General features: G+C 51.3%; 1 protein-coding gene across 9 annotated transcripts in view; it reads right to left on the bottom strand.

The window, feature by feature from the left end:
* The window catches only part of EPB41L1 (erythrocyte membrane protein band 4.1 like 1), a 135,274-nt gene that overhangs the window by 67,780 nt on the left and 47,598 nt on the right, over nt 1-19,896 (bottom strand). For 2 of the 9 annotated variants that reach the window (XM_018057803.1, XM_018057804.1), the window contains exon 1: nt 6,782-6,803. The exons of 2 other annotated variants lie outside the window; for them this stretch is intronic. In XM_018057803.1, the coding sequence (XP_017913292.1) occupies nt 6,782-6,791 (10 nt within the window). In that variant the 5' untranslated portion in view covers nt 6,792-6,803. Of the gene's footprint in view, nt 1-1,589; nt 1,973-5,378; nt 5,537-5,952; nt 6,418-6,781; nt 6,804-7,018; nt 7,310-19,896 lie in introns of those variants that run through there. 5 more of the 9 variants (XM_018057802.1, XM_018057805.1, XM_018057801.1 and 2 more) reach the window with 5 other exon arrangements.

Below are 19,896 nucleotides of genomic sequence, written 5' to 3'. Positions count from 1 at the left end.
CTAACTTGTAAAACAATAATGCAATCTATGGTCCCACTCCAGTTTGTATGCTTATTGTTTATGTAGGCATAGAAAAAATTCTAGGCACCATCCTGTTGTCATTGGCTACCTCTGGAGAGAAGGATTTGGGTTGGGAAAACAAGGAGAGAGTATGCTTCTGAATGATTAGGATTTTTCACATAATTCTTTTGTAATTAAAACAAGAAAAAGTAAGTATTTTTAAAAAGCTTTGTCTGGGTCAGTCATTCATTTCCCATAGTACCTGCTGTAATGCTATTTCCGCCTGTTCTCTTCCAATCTGTACCTATGGTCAGATCTAATTTTATATCATTTTAATCCGAGTGCTCACGGTCTGGGGTTTTTTTCCATTTAACATTAAATTGTATCGAGGGACCTTCCTAGCAGTCCAGTGGTTAAGACTCCAAGCTTCCCCTGCAGGAGGGGTGGGTTCGATCCCTGATTGGGGAACTAAGATCCCACATGCCACACAGCACGGCAAAAAAAACCATTTACTGTATCAGAAATATTTCCACATTATTATATCATCATCATCACATCTAACATTCTTAGGTACTTCTCTGTGTGCTAGTTCCTATGCTAAGGATCTTACATACCTGAAATCATTTAATCTTGATGACAAGCTTAAAAACAGGTACTTGGATTATCCATATTACAGATGGGGAAATTGAGGCTTAAGAAGATGAACTGACTTACCAAGTCCTCACAGTCACTAAGGATAGAAATGAGACTTATGCCCTGGTCTGTCTCCAGTCCTCGCTGCACACCTCTCCATCCTACTCCCCTCCCAGATACTGAGCAGTGAGTGAGAAGAATGTGCCAAGCAGGGCTGAGAAGACCCTGGTCCTGGTCTTCCCACCTGCATGACCTTGGACAAGTCACTTGCCGTCCGCTTTGTCCACTCCATCAATTCTTTCACCAGACAAGCATTTGCAAACCACTCAGCCACGTGCTGAGGACAGAACAATGAATAAAACATGAACACTGCCCTCCAAGAGATGACAGCCTAGCCTGAATCTCTTCACGTGCGGGAAGGCTCTAACCCCTGTCCCGCCTCTGTCACAGCAACATGAAGTGAAATAAAGAAAAGATGCCGAGGAACCTGACGAGTACACAGCTCCATACGCTTCGAGGGTAAGTATTTCTGTGGCTGTTCATGGCTGCATATTATTTTATCCACTGGATGTTCCAAAACGCTCTCAATCATTCCCCTATTGTTGGGCACTTAGTCCCAATTTGCTGCTATTATGGAAGAAGCTCTGATGCGGATTCATCCAAAGGAAATTATGCAAAAGGGAAAAAAAAAAAGCCAGATGCACAAAGACGACGCTGCGCAACCTTCAGAATGACTGAAGGGAGATGAGTCCTTCATCTGAAACTTCTGAAGCTGCAAACCAAATCATGCCCTTCCCCCACCCCATGGCCTTCCCCACCCTAAGCTGCTCCTCCCGCAACCATCCAAGGGGACAGCTTGGTGTGGTTTCAACCTCCCTCCCTCCCCAGCCCTCCAGGTCCAGAGGGCCGATGTCTTTCCTGCAAAGCTGAGCCCGTCCCTTCCTCGTGGTTCTTACCAAAGGGACCTTCCCAGACCCGGCTCTGTCCTGCCCCAATGCAGGCCCCATGCAGATCAAATACCCGCAAGGGTTCCTGGAGCGTCCAGGCTCCTGGGGAGGAAAGCGATGTTAGCTGAGTCCCTGTGGCATGCCAGCACTGCGCTAAGTTCTTTACGTAACAACCCTAACATGGCCTCCTCGAGACAGGCGCGCTTGGCCGCACTTTACAGATGAGGAAACTGAGGCTCAGATCAGCTGAGTGAGAGCCAAAGGGTACGTGGCTAGGACACAGTGGAGCTGCAACTAGAGCTCAGGCCTGGCAGATTCCAGAGTTCTGCCAAAGACCCAAAGACAAGCTGACTTTCTGAGTCACCTCCCAGCGCCCCCAGCCCCCTGCACCATCTGCTGCAGGCACACCAGACCACCCATTCTTCAAACACGTCCCGATTTCCCTTCCCTCTGACCCAGGAGAGGGTGTGCCCTTCCCCCCACAGCTATCAAAATTCCACTTGGCTTTTGGTGCCCAGTGCCAAGGCTGCAATCTCCTTGAAGCCTTCTCTGATCACCAGAATAGGAATCCACGCCTACAGAGGCAATAGCTCATCCTTCACCTTCTCTGTGCCATGTCTATGTCTCTCCAGGCCAGACTGGGAGCCCAGGGAGGATAAGGATGCTTCGCCAGAGGCCGTATAGGATCAGCAGCAGGTACTCGGGGGATATTTTTCAAATTGAACAAAACCGAGTATGACCTCTGAAAAGAAACTCTGAGCTGCTGGCATGGCCATGGGGAAAGTGGCTCCACCTCACACTGCCTGGATTTGAATCCTGGCTCCCCGACGACTGAGCTGTGTGACCTTGAGCAACTGTATTTCCCTTGCTAAGCCTCAGTTCCCTTCATCTGTAAAATGGGAGAAAGAAGGATTTTTGTCTCAAAGGGCTTGTGAAAATTGTATGAGTGGCACAGTTAAGCCCTTAAAACGGGTGCCTGGTATATAGTAAGTGCTTGATAAATGCTGGCTGCTACTATTCTTACCCACAAGCCTCCCGCCCACAGAGGAAGCGGTGCCAGCCTGCTCCCACCCCTACCCGCCTACCCATGCACAAGTCCCCTCCCCACCAGGCCTCCTCCTCACAGTCCCAGCTGGTGCACCTGCATTCCCTCCTTTGTATGTTCTGGTCACTGGGTTCCTGTCTAGTGTGGCGGGGGTGAGTGTCAGGGCCAGCCAGCCTTAGAGACACCCAGTCTTCCCCTGCAGCCAATGGGAGCACAGAGTCCAGAGCATCCTCACTGCTGGGGGTTCCTGGCCAGGAAGCAGAAAGCCAGGGCCAGTCCCTCTTTCAGGCTTCCGGCTAGTACCTTTCTGCCCCCTACCCCTCAGGACCCCAGGAGCACTCGGGCCACCCTTGCCTCACAAAACCTAACCCACCCTTGAACTCTTCACCAGGACCAGTCCTGGCACATCAGTTCTCTGGTTCTGCCGGACACCAACCTGGTACTCCCAGGTTGTACTTGCTCCAGGTACAATGCCAAGGTAAACAGAGATACTCTGGACTCAGCCACACTCTTTCCAGCTGTGCAACCTTAGGAAGGTGACACAACCTCTCTGAGTCTTAGTCATGTGTAAAAACGATAATAATAGCACCTACCTGTCAGAGTTGTTGGGAGATAATGCAAAGCATACAGTAAATACTCAATAAATATCCTCATTCTGATTGTATAATCACTGGTATTACTCCAGATGGAGATTACTATCCACTTTTAATAAATGGGGGCACAGAAGCCCAGACAGGCTCACCCGGACGACCGAGCTGGAGCAACACAGAGGCCCCTCCCACCTCAGCAGCCTAGGCGGGAGACCCTCTCCACTGCTCCTGGGGGCTCAGGCCCAGAACACGCCTGGGCACCCAGCATCCTCTTGGCTCTGGATACTTCCAAGAGGGACCAGGATTCCAGGTTGACTATGCCTCAGCCCTTGCCCCTTGTCCCAACCAGGACAAGGCAGCCTGGCAGCCAAGGCAACCTGGCCTTGCCTTCTCACCTTTCGGGGTCAAGGGCTGGGAGACCAATGTAAGTCCCTCTCTAGAAGGCAGACTCAGGCTCCAGGCTATAACGCCAGCCCATCAGAGTCCTGTGTATGGAACAGCCACGGCAATAGGGAGGCAGGCATTTGGGCTACAAGAAACCCGAACTCGTTAGAGGCTGTGGGTACCTAAGTGCTGGCTCTCACACCCATTTGCCTGTGACCTTGGACAAGTCATTCCTCCTTTTGAGGCCTCAGTCAATGTTTCAGTGTGTCCTGAGTGAGCCCTCCGGGACCAGGCATGGCTCTCATGCCGGTTCTGGGAAGCAGCTCTCCATGAAGCTCACTGAACTCAGGCTCAGGGAACTGCACATCGCCCAGGAAGGGTTTTAATGGAATAGGTCCCTTGCACTGATCTCCTCCAGGACTGCTTCGAGGGACACAAATACGGCACATGGGGTCACCGGTAGGCATGACCTCAGACTGGCCAAAAGAAGCCAGCTTCATCCCTGCACGGAACTGGCAGAGCCTCCCTGGGCCACGGCGGCTCAGAGAGGAGGCTGGCACAGGCTGCCTCTGCCGCAGGCTCCATATGAAGGAACGGGTGGGCAGGCGGGTACACAGTCGCCTCTGTTCTCCATACCCTTGCCCAGGACAGACAGCCCCACTTCCTCCAGGGGTATCATTCGAGGTCCTGAGCCTTCAGCCTGGCCTGGTGGCTACTGAATCTGGAAGACTCCTAATGCTGGGAGGTGGGGGAGAGGCAAGCTGTAACCCCACCCAGCCCTGAGAGGTTATAAACCTAGCCCTCTTACACTCCCACCTCTGGGTACAGAGGAGGAGATATGAAGTGATGGCAGGAGCAAATGGTAGTGTCTCTCTCCCATCAAGGTATTCTCAGAGCTGGTGGGGGTGGGGGGTGGGGGGTGAGTGCGGGGAAGGAGGTGGGCAAGGACCGCAACCGGCAGCTGCGAAGGAGGCCAGTACCCTCAGTACTCCTTCCTAGTCCTTGTCCAGCCTCCTAAGCCATACCTCTGCCAGACAGTGGCCTTAGATCTGATGAGCACCTTGGTGGTTGCAGTCACTTGCACCCCCAGCCCCCTGCAGCCACATACCATGCCCACCCCTCAAGATCCCACCCTCACGGGCCCTCAGACGTCCCCCAAGTGAGAAGGTGCCAGGCACAACTGGGACCCACAAGTCCTCTCCCTCTAACGTGTCAATGCCAGGCCAGAAACCCCGTGTCCCTAGAGCCAAGTTCTATCCCCCTAGCTTTGGGAGACATGGAAGGGAGGTAGGATGGGGAATGAGCCAGAGTGGAGGAAGGTCTGCAACCAGAGGATGAGTGAGGACCAGAGCTCTCCAGCAACCCAGCCTCCAGTCAAGAGACTGTCTTGCAGCGTCTGAAGCCTGGAGGAAATATCCAGAGGGCTCTGGGCCTCCTCTGAGGCGGCAGGAGTAGTCTCCCAGAAGGGAGAACAGGAGTGGGCCAGCCCGGCAGCCACCCAGCAAACGTTCATCCTTAGAGCAAGCCTCAGCTCCCCGCCTGCCCACCTCTCTCTCCCGGAAGGCTGCAGACCCGGGAGGTCAGGAGGACCAGCGAGGACGGCCCCCACGCTGGCCGGAGGGCCGACAGCCTGCAAACTCAGTTCCTGCCGGTCTGCCCCCCACTCCTCGTCCTCCCCCAGGGCTGAAGGCTGGGCCTCCGGGTAAAGAGCCCCCGGCCCACCCCTATCCAAACCCACCCACGCCCCCCCGTGCCACCTGATCGCCCGCACGTGCCTACCTGGGCCTGGGGGTCCCCATCTCGGGCGCGCGGGGCGGGGGGCGCCCCCTCGGCTCCTGCGAGCCGGCAGGCCGCGGGGCGGGGCGGGCTCTGCGGAGCAGCCTGTTCCGCGACACCCCCGCCCGCTGATGGATGCCGACTGCAGCAGCGGCGGCGGCGGCGGCTCGGCGTGCGCCGGGGGCTGGGCACCGTGCCCACAGCCCCGGGCCTGGCGCCCGCCGCGCGGCCCGCCCCCGCCCCCGCCCGGCCTCCGCTCCCAGCCCGGGGGCCGCCGCCGCGCGCCCGCCTGCTCCCTCGCGGCGGTCCGGCCCCTGCCTCCGCCTCCTCCCCGCCGGTATCCCTCTCCCTCTCGCCGCTCTCCCGCTCCCGCAAGCTCCCAGGCCACCTCCTCCGGGGCGCCGTCACACCGGGCAGTCCCCGGGACCCCGGCGGGACTGTGCCTCGGCCGCCCAGTCCTGGGGCTCCGTGGCTCCCACCCTGGCCTGGGCCAGCCTCTGGTCCCCTCGCGTGGGGGCTCGGCAGGGAGAGAGGGAGAGGGGAGTGGGGGAGGAAGAGGAGAGGCGCCCTGACTCACAGGGGGTGACTCAGCCTCGGCCCACCGAGCGCGGCCGGATACCCTCACCTCCCCTCCCCGGCAGCTCCGCGCGGGGCAGAACTTCCCCGGAGCCAGCGCTCCTCCTCCACCAGGGGGGCGGTATCGCAAACGTCTCCCAGGGGTCCCATGTGTGTGTACGTGTGCATTTGTTCCTATGTGCTTCGGTGACAAATGGCTGTGTAACGGTGGGGCCTGGCCGGTGTACAGCTGTTTCTGGAGGTGCCGTAGGCATCCAGGCTCTAGGAAGGTGGGCTTGGGGGGTGGCCAGAAGGCACCAAGGTCCTGGCTCAAAACCAAGTGAAGCCTGGCTCCTCCCCTCCAGCCGCGCTGTTAGAACTCAGAAAGCTGTCCAGACCACCTTACCAGACAGAGGAGAACCCCCAACAGCCTGCCTTCCAGTCCAGCCCTGTCACGTGTCAACCAGTACCTTTGGGCACATGGCTCTCTTGCTCTGGGCCTCACTTTGCCAATGAAAGAAAGAGCTGGATGTACCTGTCTCCACAACATGATCCCCGGAGATTTCTGCCCACCGGTCCACATTTGCAGCCCACACGACCCCTGCTCCCTGACCCGCCACCATCCCGGGCATACACATCCACATTCTTTAAATCATTCCTGAGCACCTACTGCATGCCAGCCACCGTTCTAGGTGCTGCAGAATCCACCACACTGGAAACTGGAGGTTCAAATCTGGGACGCCACCCACAGGAGAACCAAGCCTCCACACCCTCCCCGCCCCCCCCCCCAGGCTGCATTTCCTTCAGCGTCCACCTCACCAATGGGCTGCATCCCTTAGTGTCCACCTCACCAGGATCCATCTGCACTCCCACACTCCAGAGACAGGCAGCTCCTTCCGTCCACTCTTCTCTCCCAAGGCAGATGCTCCATCAGGATGACCTACCCCAGGTTCTATTATCAACCCTAGATCCCCCACGGAATGAAGCTATGCCCCTCTCCCCAACCCCTCTCAGAGAACCAAGACAGCAAGCATGTCCCTTCTCCCCACCCCCAAACCAAGCCTTCTCTTCTCCAAGTTAAACATCACCAGCTCTTTCGCCAGATGTTCCCAAGACACAGCTTCTGGTGCCTCCACTCTCTCTGCTGCCCCTAGGCTCAGTAGTCAGAGAGCAGGAAGCAGAAGGCAACCAGCTCCTCCGAGTCCTAGAGAACACGCCCTCCCTCCAGACAGGAGACGTGAAGATGCACAAACCAGCGGGGGCCAGCTCCCAGAAGGACTGGAGTCCTGCTGGGCGGACTTCCCTACAGATGTCCTCTTTTGTCTGTGGACTTTTCAATCCCCAGCTTCCCAGAGTCAGTTCTTCCCAGGACCTCCCCAGACCCTCGGGGGTGTGGCCTTGGGCAAGTCACTTTTTCACACTAGGGTGCTCTGCTTGAGTTCAGTTCACCACATTTACTCAAATGAATGCGCGAAAGGACCAGTGAAACTTAGGAGTTACACCAGATGAATTCGTTCTTTGATAGACACGTCTGCTAAGAGATTTTTTTCTGACTGCTTACTGCAAATATTTTCCTTCCAAATTGACAGCCTCCTCTGCTTGCTGCCCTCCCCATCCCTGGGCTCCCATGGGCCAGACCCAGCTGCCCAGATGGCACTGCCTGGCCAGGCCAGTTCAACTCTCCTTCCCTCAACCCTCCTCCCGTTCCTTTCTTTCCCCAGGAAGAAGCCTTGCTCTCCCCTCCTCTCCCCTCCCCTCCCCTCCTCTCCCCAGGGGCAGGGCCACTTTCCCACCCTCCTCAGCTAGATGGAGCCTCTCACTTTCCCAGAAGAATCCAGGCTACATTCCAAAGACCAAGGCAGAACATTCCCAGATATGACTCTGGATTTAAACCCAAAGAGCTCGATTCCCTTTAAGTCAGTGGGACCACACAGAAAACTGGGCTTCTTCTACTGCTATCATTATTATTTCTTATATTATTATTATTATTGACTAACTTTTTTAAAAAAACTTTTAAAACAATATTTATTTGACTGCAGCAGGTCTTACTTGCTGTATGTAGGATCTAGTTCCCTGACCAGGGATTGAACCTGGGCCCCTTGCATTGGGAGTGTGGAGTCTTAGCCACTGGACCATCAGGGAAGTCTCTAACATTTCTATTTGTTGTTCAGTCACTAAATCATGTCTGACTCTTGTGATCCCATAGACTGCAGCACACCAGGCTTCGCTGTCCTTCACCATCTCCGAGACTTTGCTCAAACTCATGTCCAATCAGTTGGTGATGTTTATCCAACCATCTCATCCGCTGTCATCCCCTTCTCTTCCTGACTTCAACCTTTCCCAGCACCAGGGTCTTTTCCAATGTGTCAGCTCTTCACATCAAGTGACCAAAGTATTGGAGCTTCAGTTGCAGCAACAGTCCTTCCAATGAATATTCAGGGTTGATTTCCATTAGGATTGACTGGTTTGATCTCCTTGCTGTCCAAGAGACTCTCGTTTCTATTAGAACTTTCCAGTTTGTAAAGTACTTTCAGAAGTCATCCTCACATCCTGTGACACACTGTCACCCTCTCATTTTATAAGCAGGCAATTTGAGGCCCAGAGCAGTGAGTGATTTATCCAAGTTCACACTACAGTAACACTGATTTTCTGGACCAGACACTTTCCACTTCACCCCACAATAACCTTTTCCAGAGAAATCTGGTTAGGGTGAGGGCACTCTCTGAAGAACAAACAGCCCCCTATAGGCATCAGTTGAAATCACTACCCAAGTTACTTGCCTTCCTTCATTCCCAGGACAGGGAAACTGAAACACAGGACCAAGACCAAACCGAGAACCAAACCTTGGAGAAATGCGAGTCGTCCAGGTGGAGGAAAAGAAGCCTCACCTCACCCCCCTCCCTCAATAAAGAGGGCTCTTCTGAATTCTGCTTCCAGCTCTGGCTCTGCCACTTCTTTCTATGTTATTTGGGTAAATGATTTGATCTTTCTGAGCCTCAGTTAATTCCCTATAAAGTGGCAGAAATTCTTCCTGCTTTACTCCCTGAGTTGCTGTGATGGAAGATCAGCAGATGTCAGCAGCAAAGAAGGTCTCTCCGTCTCTGGGCTGCTGGGGAGGTAGGAGAAAGTCTTTCTTCTTATTTTTGTCTCTCTCTCTTTTTTTTTTTTTTTTAGGCCATGCTGAATGGCTTGTGGGATCTTAGTTTCCCAATCAGGGATTGAACACGGGCCCTTGGCAGTGAAAGCCTGCCATCCAAACTATTGGACCACCAGGGAATTCCCAGAAAGTCTTTCTTCTGAAATTTTAACTGGAGGGAACTTGATAGTGCAAAAGTGCCAGGATACAGGAAAGCCAGGAATAGAATGAAAGTGATTCGCACCCCTGGCTGGGAAAGCAAAAACACGAGGTGTTAGCTAAAGCCCCCCAGAGCCCATTGGTGGGGCAGGGACCAAACCCAATACTCAGGTAGGGTCCCTCCCACCCCACCTCTTTTATCTTTTGAATGAGGAATCCAAGGCTCAGAGAAAAGTGGCAACTTGCCAAGGTCACCCCATTGGAGACAATGGTCTCATGACTCCCAGTCACCAAGGGCCCCTGGATTCCTGGGTGGGCAGGGTGGGGTGGTGGGCGCTGCTGGTGTAAGGATTGCATCTTTCATTTAGCAAACAGTGATGTACATGCTGAGCCTCAGGAAGGCAAGAGGAACTGGGTAGCCTCTGTTTTGGAATTCACTGTCAGTCCAGCGGCAGAGAATTGGTACCTAAACCAGCACATCAGAGGGTGTTGTAAGATGAATCACCACCACTTTTTGAGTACTTGATCAGTGCCTGGCACCGGTCACACATTCATTTGTTTAATCCTTACAACAATTCTCTGGCACTGAGATTATTAACTCTTTTCATAGCAGGAATCTCTGAGGCTTGCGGTTAACAACTTCCCAAAGTTCACTCAGCTAATAAATGGCAGGGCCAGGATGCGTCTGCCGGGTCTGTCTGAGGCCAAGTGCTGAGCTTCAACCCTTATGCTTTGCTCCCTGCCTCTAGGGCTCTGCTGACCTATGAGCTAGCCACTACTCACATATGGCTTCTGAGCACTTGAAATGTGGCTCGTGCACATTGAGATGTGCTATAAGTGTAAAATCCACGCTAGGTTTTGAAGATTTAATTAAAGAAATGTCCTGTATCTCCTTAATAACTTTTGTATTGCAATGCTATTTTGGATGTATTCCGTTAAATAAAATATATCATTAGAATAATTTTATCTGTCTCTTTTGGCTTTTTTTATTTTGCACGTGGCTATTAGAAAATTTAAAATCACATATGGGACATCCCTGGTGGTCAAATGGTTAAGAATCTACCTGCCAATGCAGGGGACACCGGTTCGATCCCTGGTCCAGGAAGATTCCAAGATTCTACAACTACTGAGCCCATGCTCTAGAGCTGGAGCTCCACAACTAGAGAAGCCACCTCAATAAGAAGCTCTCATACCACAACTAGAGAGCAGTCTCCACCCACCTCAACTAGAGAAAGTCCACGCACAGCAATGAAGACCCAGCACAGCCAAGTAAATAAATAAACACATTTAAAAATAAGAAATAAATAAAATCACATATGTGGCTAACACGCGTGGCTGACAGATTTCTTTTGGTCAGCACCAGTTTAGATTCTCTGAAGCCCTAACCCAGCCCATGGACCTCAGAAAAAACAAAAGTGAGTAAAAGGCACAGTCCTAGGGAGGAAGGTATGCGCCAGGGCAGGAGGGCAGCAGGGCCTGGGTGTGTACTAAGACATGTCTGACTCTTTCCAACCCCATGGACTGTAGCCCGCCAGGTTCCTCTGTCCATGGGATTCTCCAGGCAAGAATACTGGAGTGGGTTGCCATGCCCTCCTCCAGGGGATCTTCCCGACCCACGGATCAAACCTGTGTCTCATGTCTCTTGCATGGGCAGGCGGGTTCTTTACTGCTAGCGCCTCCTGGGAAGCCCCAAGGGCCTGGGTGGGCTGAGCTGAATGAAGCCCCAGGCAGCTGAGAGCGGGGCCAGCTTATAGAGGAAATTACCAGAGCCAGACTTTCCAGAGCAGCGTGATCGATGGGCCTGGGAAGTTCTGCCTGACAAGGCTGTTCTTGCTAATCCCAGGCATGCTCTGGAAGGCACTGCAGGGCAGCTGTGTCCGGGGGCGGGGAGCAGTCTGGGTGGATGGGCAGCAATGCCCACCTGGCAGGGACCTCCTGGCTCCCGCTGCCCCTACCACAGCTCCTTCAGTCTCCCCCAAGAAACCTCTTGAACAACTGCTGTCTCAGAGAACCTCACCATCCTCTCAAACCTTCCAGCCCAGACTGTGGGAACCACGCATTCCTGCATTAGGTCATGTTCTGCCATGCAATGATGAAGCTACACGGAGGGTCACACAGTGCAAAGGACTTTTCCATCCTTTCTATGACAGTGTTGAAGAACCGGGGGGCAATGGTTACCTCTGGGGAGAGGACAGGGGGAGGGACAGAGGAGGTTCATTAATAGCACAGGAGCTGTGTGACCTTGGGCAGGGCCCAAACCTCTCTAAGCCTCAGTTTCCACCTCTGTACAATGGGGTTTCCCCAATGGCTCAGTGGTAAAGAATCTGCCTGCAATGCAGGAGACCAAGGTTCGATCCCTGGGTGGGGAAGATCCCCTGGAGGAGGAAATGGTAACCCACTCTAGTATTCTTGCCTGGAGAATCCCATGGACAGAGGAGCCTGGCAGGCTACAGTCCACAGTGTCACAAAGAGTCAGATACGACTGAAGTGACTGAGTATACACAATGGGGATATTGTCAGCACCACCTCTTCAAGCTCCTGTGACACAAGAGAACACCTGTGAGATGCCCAGTCTCTTCAGAGCCTCCAGAGGTCACCTCCCCTCTAGGAAGTCCAGCCCCCTTGCTTCTACCATCCAGCCTGTCCCTCCTCTAGCCTCTGGACCACACATCTCTCATCTCTACTTCTGATTTTGGGGTTCAGCTGTCACGAGGCTCTCTGGCCGCTCCAGTAAGACTGCAGTTTGTCAAAGGTGGGAACCTTGCCTGTGCCCTCATTATCCTCACTCTTCCCCCTCCCCCAGTCTTTGCCTCCCCACCCCCATCCCCCACCCCGACAGACATGTTCCTGCACAGATCTGCACAGCCCAGAGGCTGCAATAGCCTAGCAGCTTGGCCACTTGGCCACTGTCTTTGGCCCAAAGCGATGCGAGTCAGGATGACTGTGCACACCCTGAGGAGCTGCACCTACCCTGCTCCCTCACAGGAAGAACCTTCAGTAGCCAGGGGTTCTCTGATAAAGTGACTGGAACCCTCAGCCCAACTCTGCAGACCTTTCACAGCCTGGTCTCACCTGCCTCTTCATCCTCAGGTCTCTGTGAAATTGACTTGTTCTGGGCCCCCAGGGTGCAGCCATGTGGGGCCCTGCCTCTCTGCTTTTGCACGTGTTCCTCCCCCACCTGGGAGACCCTCTTCCCCTTTCCCATGATCATGCTTTCAGCCATCCTTCAGGAAGTCCTTCCTGATCCCCTCCTCTTTACAACCCCAGCTCCCAGCTAGAAAGAACCTCAAGGCTCCTCCCCTTTCTCCTGCGCTCTGCCCTCCAGTCCTGGGATGTGTGAATTGCCCCACTCAGCCCTCTGCTCAAAATAGGTGCATGGGGTGTGTCTCTTGGGAGCCAGAGCCAGAGGCCAGGGAGCCAGGAGTTCACCCAGGACACCAGGACCCTGTTGAGGCTGAGCTCTGCTGACCCACACTCTACCTCGGCTACATTTTTAATGGATCTCCACACTCCTGCTCCCCCTGGGAAGTCAGCCCTCCCCTAGGACGTCTGGGAGCCATACTCCTGGGGCCTGAACATAAAAGATCTGGCCACGTTCCCACTGGATTCAGACATCCACCCAGCCTCCCGTCGGGTGCTTGAAGTGTCAGCTGAGGTTTGCCTCATCACAGCATCACAGATTTCTTGCAGTCAAAAGAGACCTTGGAGAGAATCACACTGAGGCTGGGAGCAGGGAGAGGCAGCAGAAGAAATTCTGTGTGTGCGTCTGTGGTCCTCTGTGCCAGAAGATGCTGCAGAGACACCATCAATCACCATCATCATCACAGAGAGCCTTTGGGACCCACTACGTGCTAGCACTGTGCCTAACAACATGCATCCATTTTCAGTTCTTCACTTCTTCCTTCTCTGTAAGGCAGAGGTGATATATTCTACCTTGATTTTATAGGGGAAGAAAGCGAAGCTCAGAGCAGGTAAGCCAGAAGTGCAAGGTCACATTGCTAGTAGGTAGGGGGCCAGGATTCAATCTGAGGTGTGCTTGGCTCCACAGCCAGTTTGTCCACTATTAATCCTACACACACACGGTTTAACACAAATTCACTGCAGAGAGAACGGCTATATTTTATCTCCTGTCTGGGGGTGGGAGGTGGGGGTAGTTTCATAAATGTGTGTAAACTTATGATCTGTGTACTTTTCTGCATTTATAACCTCAGTAAACTTTTTTTTTTATGTTTTTGTGCCAGAGATGAATTTATGCTAGAGATTTGGGGGATGTGCAATACTCTTTATATTAGAGTCTGAAACTAGAAAACTATATTTTTCCTTTTTCAACCATCTTGCCATTTCAACAGGGACTGTTCTGAAAAACTCATAAACCCCCGAGTCAGACCCAGCAAAAATTCACCTGCTGTTCATGGCTCAGACCACAAACATTTTCTTACACTTACATTCCCAGACCAAGTGCCACCTAACCAAAAATCAATTTCCAAAAACTAGCACTGCTCTGCAGTGTTTGCAACTTTCTCTTCATCCACCCATCCGCCCCAGACGGCTGGACCAGCTGCTGCCTCACTGTTAATCCCCAACTGCATGAGATGGCCAGGCAGCCACGTCTAGATGTTCCCGTCTCCTCGCACCAGGCCAGGCTGGGCAGAGAAGCCGTCTGTGTGTGTAAACACAGCCTTCTGCTTGGGCAGTTCTTGCCGGACTCTCCTGGCCAATTGGGGCCCTCTGTGGCTTTTGTCTTTCTGCCCAAAATAACCATTGGCTTCAGTGGTTATTCTGGGCACGAATCAGACTCTCCTGAGAGCATGTGGCAGCTTGAAGACAGGAAGGGCGCTTTATCCATCTCTGTTTCCCCTAGGCACTAGGACAGGGGTCTGCAATATTTACTGAGTGCCTCTGTGCGCCTGGAAGAACCTGTGTTGGGGCTGAGGGACTAGAAAAGTCTCAGGAAGCTGAAAATTTAGGGAAAGAGAGGAAACACCAATATCAGCCAACAGCAACATAAAATACTAAAGGTTGTCATAAAGTGGGAAAGTGTCTTGGGAGCTCAGAGGAGAGAAAGATGAGAGGGGAGTGGGTGTCAAAGAAAGTTTCAAGGCAGAGGTGGCATTTAGGTTGAGTCTTAAAGACAGGGCACAAGGACAGTCTAAATGGAGGAGAGAGTCTGAAGCAGGCGCAGATTGGGAAGTACCGGGTAGACTCAGGAAGCTGATCTTTTCTTTTTGGCCGAGCCACACAGCTTGCAGGATCTTAGTTCTCCGCCCAGGTATCGAACCTGGGCCCCGGCAGTAAAAGTGCCAAGTCCTAACCACTGGACTGCCAGGAATACCCAGGATACTGACTTGAATGACCCAGAATAAAAGATGCCGAGGGCTGAGGCTGGGGCTGGAAGGGCACACAGTCCCAGTGGAAGCCTCAAATGGCATACACCAATGGGTTTCCTGCACTGTCTGGCAATGAGCCACACATGACTATTTACATATAAATTAATTAAAAAGGAAAAAAAATATAAAAGTCACAGCGACATGTGATGGTGGTTACCATACTGGACAGTGTAGAACATCTCCATCACTGAAGATATTTCTACTGGGTGGCACCGGAACACACAGCAGAGAATCCAAAAGACACTGAGCAGAGGTGAGACTGATTGGAGCTGGGCTTTATGAAGATTAACTTGTCCCTGGAGTAGGTACCTGGAGGTAAGAGAGAGACCTGGACCCAGGGCAGGTATTGTAATAATCCAGGTGAGGTCAATAACCACGACTAGGGACTTCCTTGGTGGACCCGTGGTTAAGAATCCATCTTTCAATGCAGGTGACGAGGGTTTGATCTCTGGTTGAGGAACTAAGATCCCACATGCCACAGAGCAACTAAGCCCGTGCATCGCAACTACCAAAGGCCGTGAGCGCTGGAGCCCGCCCACCCCACGCAGAGAGTCGGTGTACTGCAACGGAAGATCCCACATGCCACAACTAAGATCTGATGTAGCCAAATAAAAATAAATAAGTAAATCTTTTTAAAAATAATCACGTCTGTTCCCTGTGTTCTTCCTATCAGGACGCAGGAAAGCAGAGAGCCATGGTTCTCAAAGTGTGGTCCCCAGAACAGCAGCATCACCTGGGAACTTCTTGGTGTGCAAATCTTCAGGTCCCACCCCAGATCTACTGAATCAGAAACTGGGGGTTCAGAGCAGCAGCCTGTGCTTTCATCAGCTGTCTCCTGATTCTGAGGCACAATCCCCAGATAGAGGCTAGGAGCCAACTCTGGTTCCAGACTCTATACCTCTAAGTTCTACAATCAGAAAACCTGGCTCCATGTCTTACATCTCTTGGCTCAGCTGTTTACTAGCTGTGCTTAATCCCTTTGTGCCTCAGTCTTATAAGGATTAAAGGAGTTAATACATGTACTTTTCTTAGAAGAATGCCTGGCCTATAGTAAGTGCTCAATGAACGTTAATTATTTTTAATCCTCATGGGCCACCTCATCCAAACTGTTATGGTACAGGGACTTCCCTAGTGGTCCAGTGGCTAAGACTCTGAGCATCCAACTCAGAGGGCCTGAGTTTGATCCCTGATTAGAGAACTAGATCCCACATGTCCCAGCCAAAGTGTCTGCATGCCACACTAGAAGATACCATGAGCTGCAACTAAGATCCAGTGCAAACAAATAAATAAAAGTAAATATTAAAAAGTAAATAAACTCCTATGAGAAACACAGGGCTGGATGAAGCACAAGCTGGAATCAAGATTGCCGGAAGGAATATCAATAACCTCAGATATGCAGATGATACCACACTTATGGCAGAAAGAGAAGAACTAAAGAGCCTCTTGATGAAAGTGAAATAGGAGAGTGAAAAAGTTGGCTTAAAACTCAACATTCAGAAAACTAAGATCATGGCATCTGGTCCCATCACTTCATGGCAAATAGATGGGGAAACAGTGGAAACAGTGACTGACTTTATTTTTGGGCTCCAAAATCACGGCAGATGTTGACAGCAGCCATGAAATTAAAAGATGCTTGTTCCTTGGAAGAAAAGTTATGACCAACCTAGATAGCATATTAAAAAGCAGAGACATTACTTTGCCAACAAAGGTCTGTCTAGTTAAAGCTATGGTTTTTCCAGCAGTCACATATGGATGTGAGAATTGGATGATAAAGAAAGTTGAGCGCCAAAGAATTGATGCTTTTAAACTATGATTTGGAGTAGACTTTTGGACTGCAAGGAGATCCAACCAGTCCATCCTAAAGGAAATCAGTCCTGAATATTCATTGAAGGACTGATGCTGAAGTTGAAACTAATACTTTGTCCACCTGCTGCAAAGAACTGACTCATTGGAAAAGACCCTGATGCTGGGAAAGATTGAAGGCAGGAGAAGGGGATGACAGAGGATGAGATGTTTGGATGGCATCACCGACTCAATGGACATGAGTTTGAGTAAACTATAGGAGTTGGTGATAGACAAGGAGGCCTGGCGTGCTGCAGTCCATGGAGTCGCAGAGCCGGACACAATTGAGCGACTGAACTGAATTGATGGTACAAAGTTGAATTCCTCCCACAGACAACGGACCAGCATCTGTCTCTTACCTGTCTGTCCATCAAATAATATTTCTCGGCCTGCTCCCCACCCTACCACTTACTTCCCCCCAGGCCTAGAATGTCAGTTCTTCTCCCGGAAGGCAGGGGCATTTCCTGTGTCAGGGGACCATTTCCACCAGGGGAGAATGTCAAGGCACAAGAGATGGATTTAATGTCCTGCGCTAGGATGTTCCATAAGGAAACAAGTCAGAAGATGCCCCAGGAGACTTTTTCACAAAATCACCTGGGGATAGGAACTTCCAGAGCAAAGTGCCCAGTTGCCCACTGCTACTGAAAGCCTCAATTCATTTGGATCCATGCCAGCCTAAAGGCCATTTGAAATGGTACCTGGAATTCTGTCTACTGCAGGTAGCTCAATCCTGACTCAGGGAACCAGCTGGGGGAGGATGCTGTCAAGAAACCCGGGTTCTGATCTTGGCTGTGAGAATTCGGGCAGTCATTTTCTTCTTTGGATCCTATTTCCTCGCCTCTAATGTGAGGGGCTTGGACTAGTGCGATTCTTAACCTCTTCTGGGTCGTGGTTTCCTTAGAAAATGTGATAAAAACTGCAGAGCTTCTCCCAGAAAAACATACATGGGTACACATCCAGACATACGCAACCTTATTATGATTTTAGCATCAGGAAACCTCATGAAACCCATGCATAGCTCACCCCTTGCGTCCATGGACACTTAAGAAACCTTGGCTAGATGGCCTCTAGCCATCCGGATAAGAAGTCAGCTGTATTTGTATCTAATCTAAAGGGAACTTATGATAAAAAAATTTCACCAAAAAGAAGAGATGTGAAATGGGCTTTCATAAGATTCAACTGTTGATGGGGTAAATGGTATGCATCCATCTGAGAGCCTACCCCCCACCTTGTCATATTGCCTTGGCAGTCTCCCCCAACTTCCTGTTCCCCGCCCCAACTCAGCAGAGAGCGAGCATGTAGTCCTGAAAGACACTCCTGTCCCCACCAGCTGTCTCTGGCAGTTCCCAAAGAGTAGACAGATTGTCTCTGGGCCACGACAAGGTAGAAGAGGAGGAGCTGGCCTGCCTCTTGTCCCCCTGCCTCAAATCCCTGGCTCAGATGCCAACCACTAAAGAGGCTCCCAGATGCCACCCTCCACCCCCCCAACACACACACACACACAGAGCCACACTCATGCCCTCCCTCGCACAGCCACAGCCAAGGAAGGGACTGCACCTCCAGACACTCGGTGGTGAGGCCACCTGGAACAGGCAAGAGTTATTTTTAGAGGCCGAGTGACAGGACGGGTGAGACCAGTTCCACCCGTCAGAGCTCCCGCTGCCGCCACCGGCTCCGATGAATCACCACCCACTATGCGAACGTCCACATCTGTCAGCATGGCCAGAGAGGCTGCACTGGCTTCAGGAGCGACTGTCTTGGATTGGTGACCATGCTGATCACAGCAGCAAGAGGCCAGGATCACACCAGGGGCAAGACGCCCAGCTTGAGTCAGTGCAGACCGACTGCCTCTTCCAGCCCAGTCCAGCCCAGCCCTGGGCCACCAGGCCAACGGGGGCCATTCTCTGCATAAGCCCCTTCAGAGTGGCTGTTGATACCTCTTTCTGTCCTCAGTCTATCTGTAAGCCACTCACTTGGCCCCTAAATCATGGCATTCTAGTTATTATGGTAATGACCCCCCTCTCCCCGCCCAGTTAAAAAGGCAGACTTGGATGGTATCAATGCAGCTATCAACTGGTTTCATCTTTCTGGAGGGCATTTTGTGGTTTAACTGCAGGAGTTTTTGCTATGTTTGTTTGGTTTTGGCCATACCATGTGGCTTATGGGATTTTAGTTCCCTGACCAGGGATAGAACCCTCAGCAATAAGAGCATGAAGTCCTAACCACTAACAGCCAGGGGATTCCTCTCTGGAGGGCATTTTGGAAAAGTGCATGATAAGTCTTAAAAGTGTGCACACCTTGGGGACGTCCCTGGTGGTCCAGTGGTTAAGAATCTGCCTTTCAGAGCAGGGGATGGGAGTTCCCACATGCCACAGGGCAACTAAGCCTTCCCACTGCAACTACTGAACCCATGTGCACTGAAGCCCAAGCACCACAGCTAATAATTAATTTTTTAAAAAGTGTGCACACCTTTGAACCCAGAAACTCCTCTTCTGTCAACTTATCTGTGGGATCAATGGTGATCCTCAAAGAGGTAGTTATAAGAACATTTGTCTGTTATATACAGGAGTTTTATTTACCAGAGTAAAGTGGAAAATTGGAATTACTGTAAATGTCCAAAAATAGTGGGTATTTTATATAGTGATAATACATATCCTGAAATACTAAACAGCTATTAAACTATAATGTCATGAATCTATATGACTATATGTAATAATGTTCATAACATAATACAGATTTTTTTCAAAGCATAAAGAACATGTAACCCAATTTATATAAAATATGTCTGCACACACATAGAAAAAAGAAAACTGAAAGGAAATATTTAAAAAGTTATGTTCCCAGAGATTGTTTTATGATAGTGGAATTTCTTTTGTGCTTGTTTGGGTTGGGTTTTATTTCACTGTTTATCTTCTGGTGTGCATATGTGTTTGAACATATATTATTTATATGAGAGAAGCAACAAGAAAGGCCCATAACCCTCACCTCACTCACAGCCTCTGGGCTGAACCATCAAAGCCCTTCCTGGAAGCTCAGCAGAACCTCCACCCCTTCAGCCACCACTCTTACCAAGTCTCCCTCTGGCTTTGAACTTTGCTGCCTTCTTCCATAGACACCTGGGATTTTGCTAATTGGGGGGCCCGACCCAGCCCTTCCTCAGAGCCCCCTCACACATGCCTCCACAGTGGAAGTCCCCTCCTCCAAGGCCCCCTGTTCATGAATCTCACCCAGAGAGAGTATGTCTCATTTTACAGTAAGAGAAATAATAATTAACAAAGGTCAGAGTGGTAGTGAACCTTCACATTTATGTTTTGTGTTCCTTCTTACAGAGCACTTTATCAAACACATTTCACTGAACCTGCCCAGTGGTTTGTGAGGCAAGCAGTATCATACCCATTGCACAGATGAGGAAACTGAGGCCCAGCAAGTATAGCAGCACAAT

Source organism: Capra hircus, chromosome 13 (genome assembly GCF_001704415.2).
Source record: "Capra hircus breed San Clemente chromosome 13, ASM170441v1, whole genome shotgun sequence".
Taxonomy (NCBI): Eukaryota; Metazoa; Chordata; class Mammalia; order Artiodactyla; family Bovidae; genus Capra; species Capra hircus.
The sequence above is the reverse complement of the archived record's forward strand: the minus strand, read 5'-3'. Positions and strand labels throughout refer to the sequence as shown.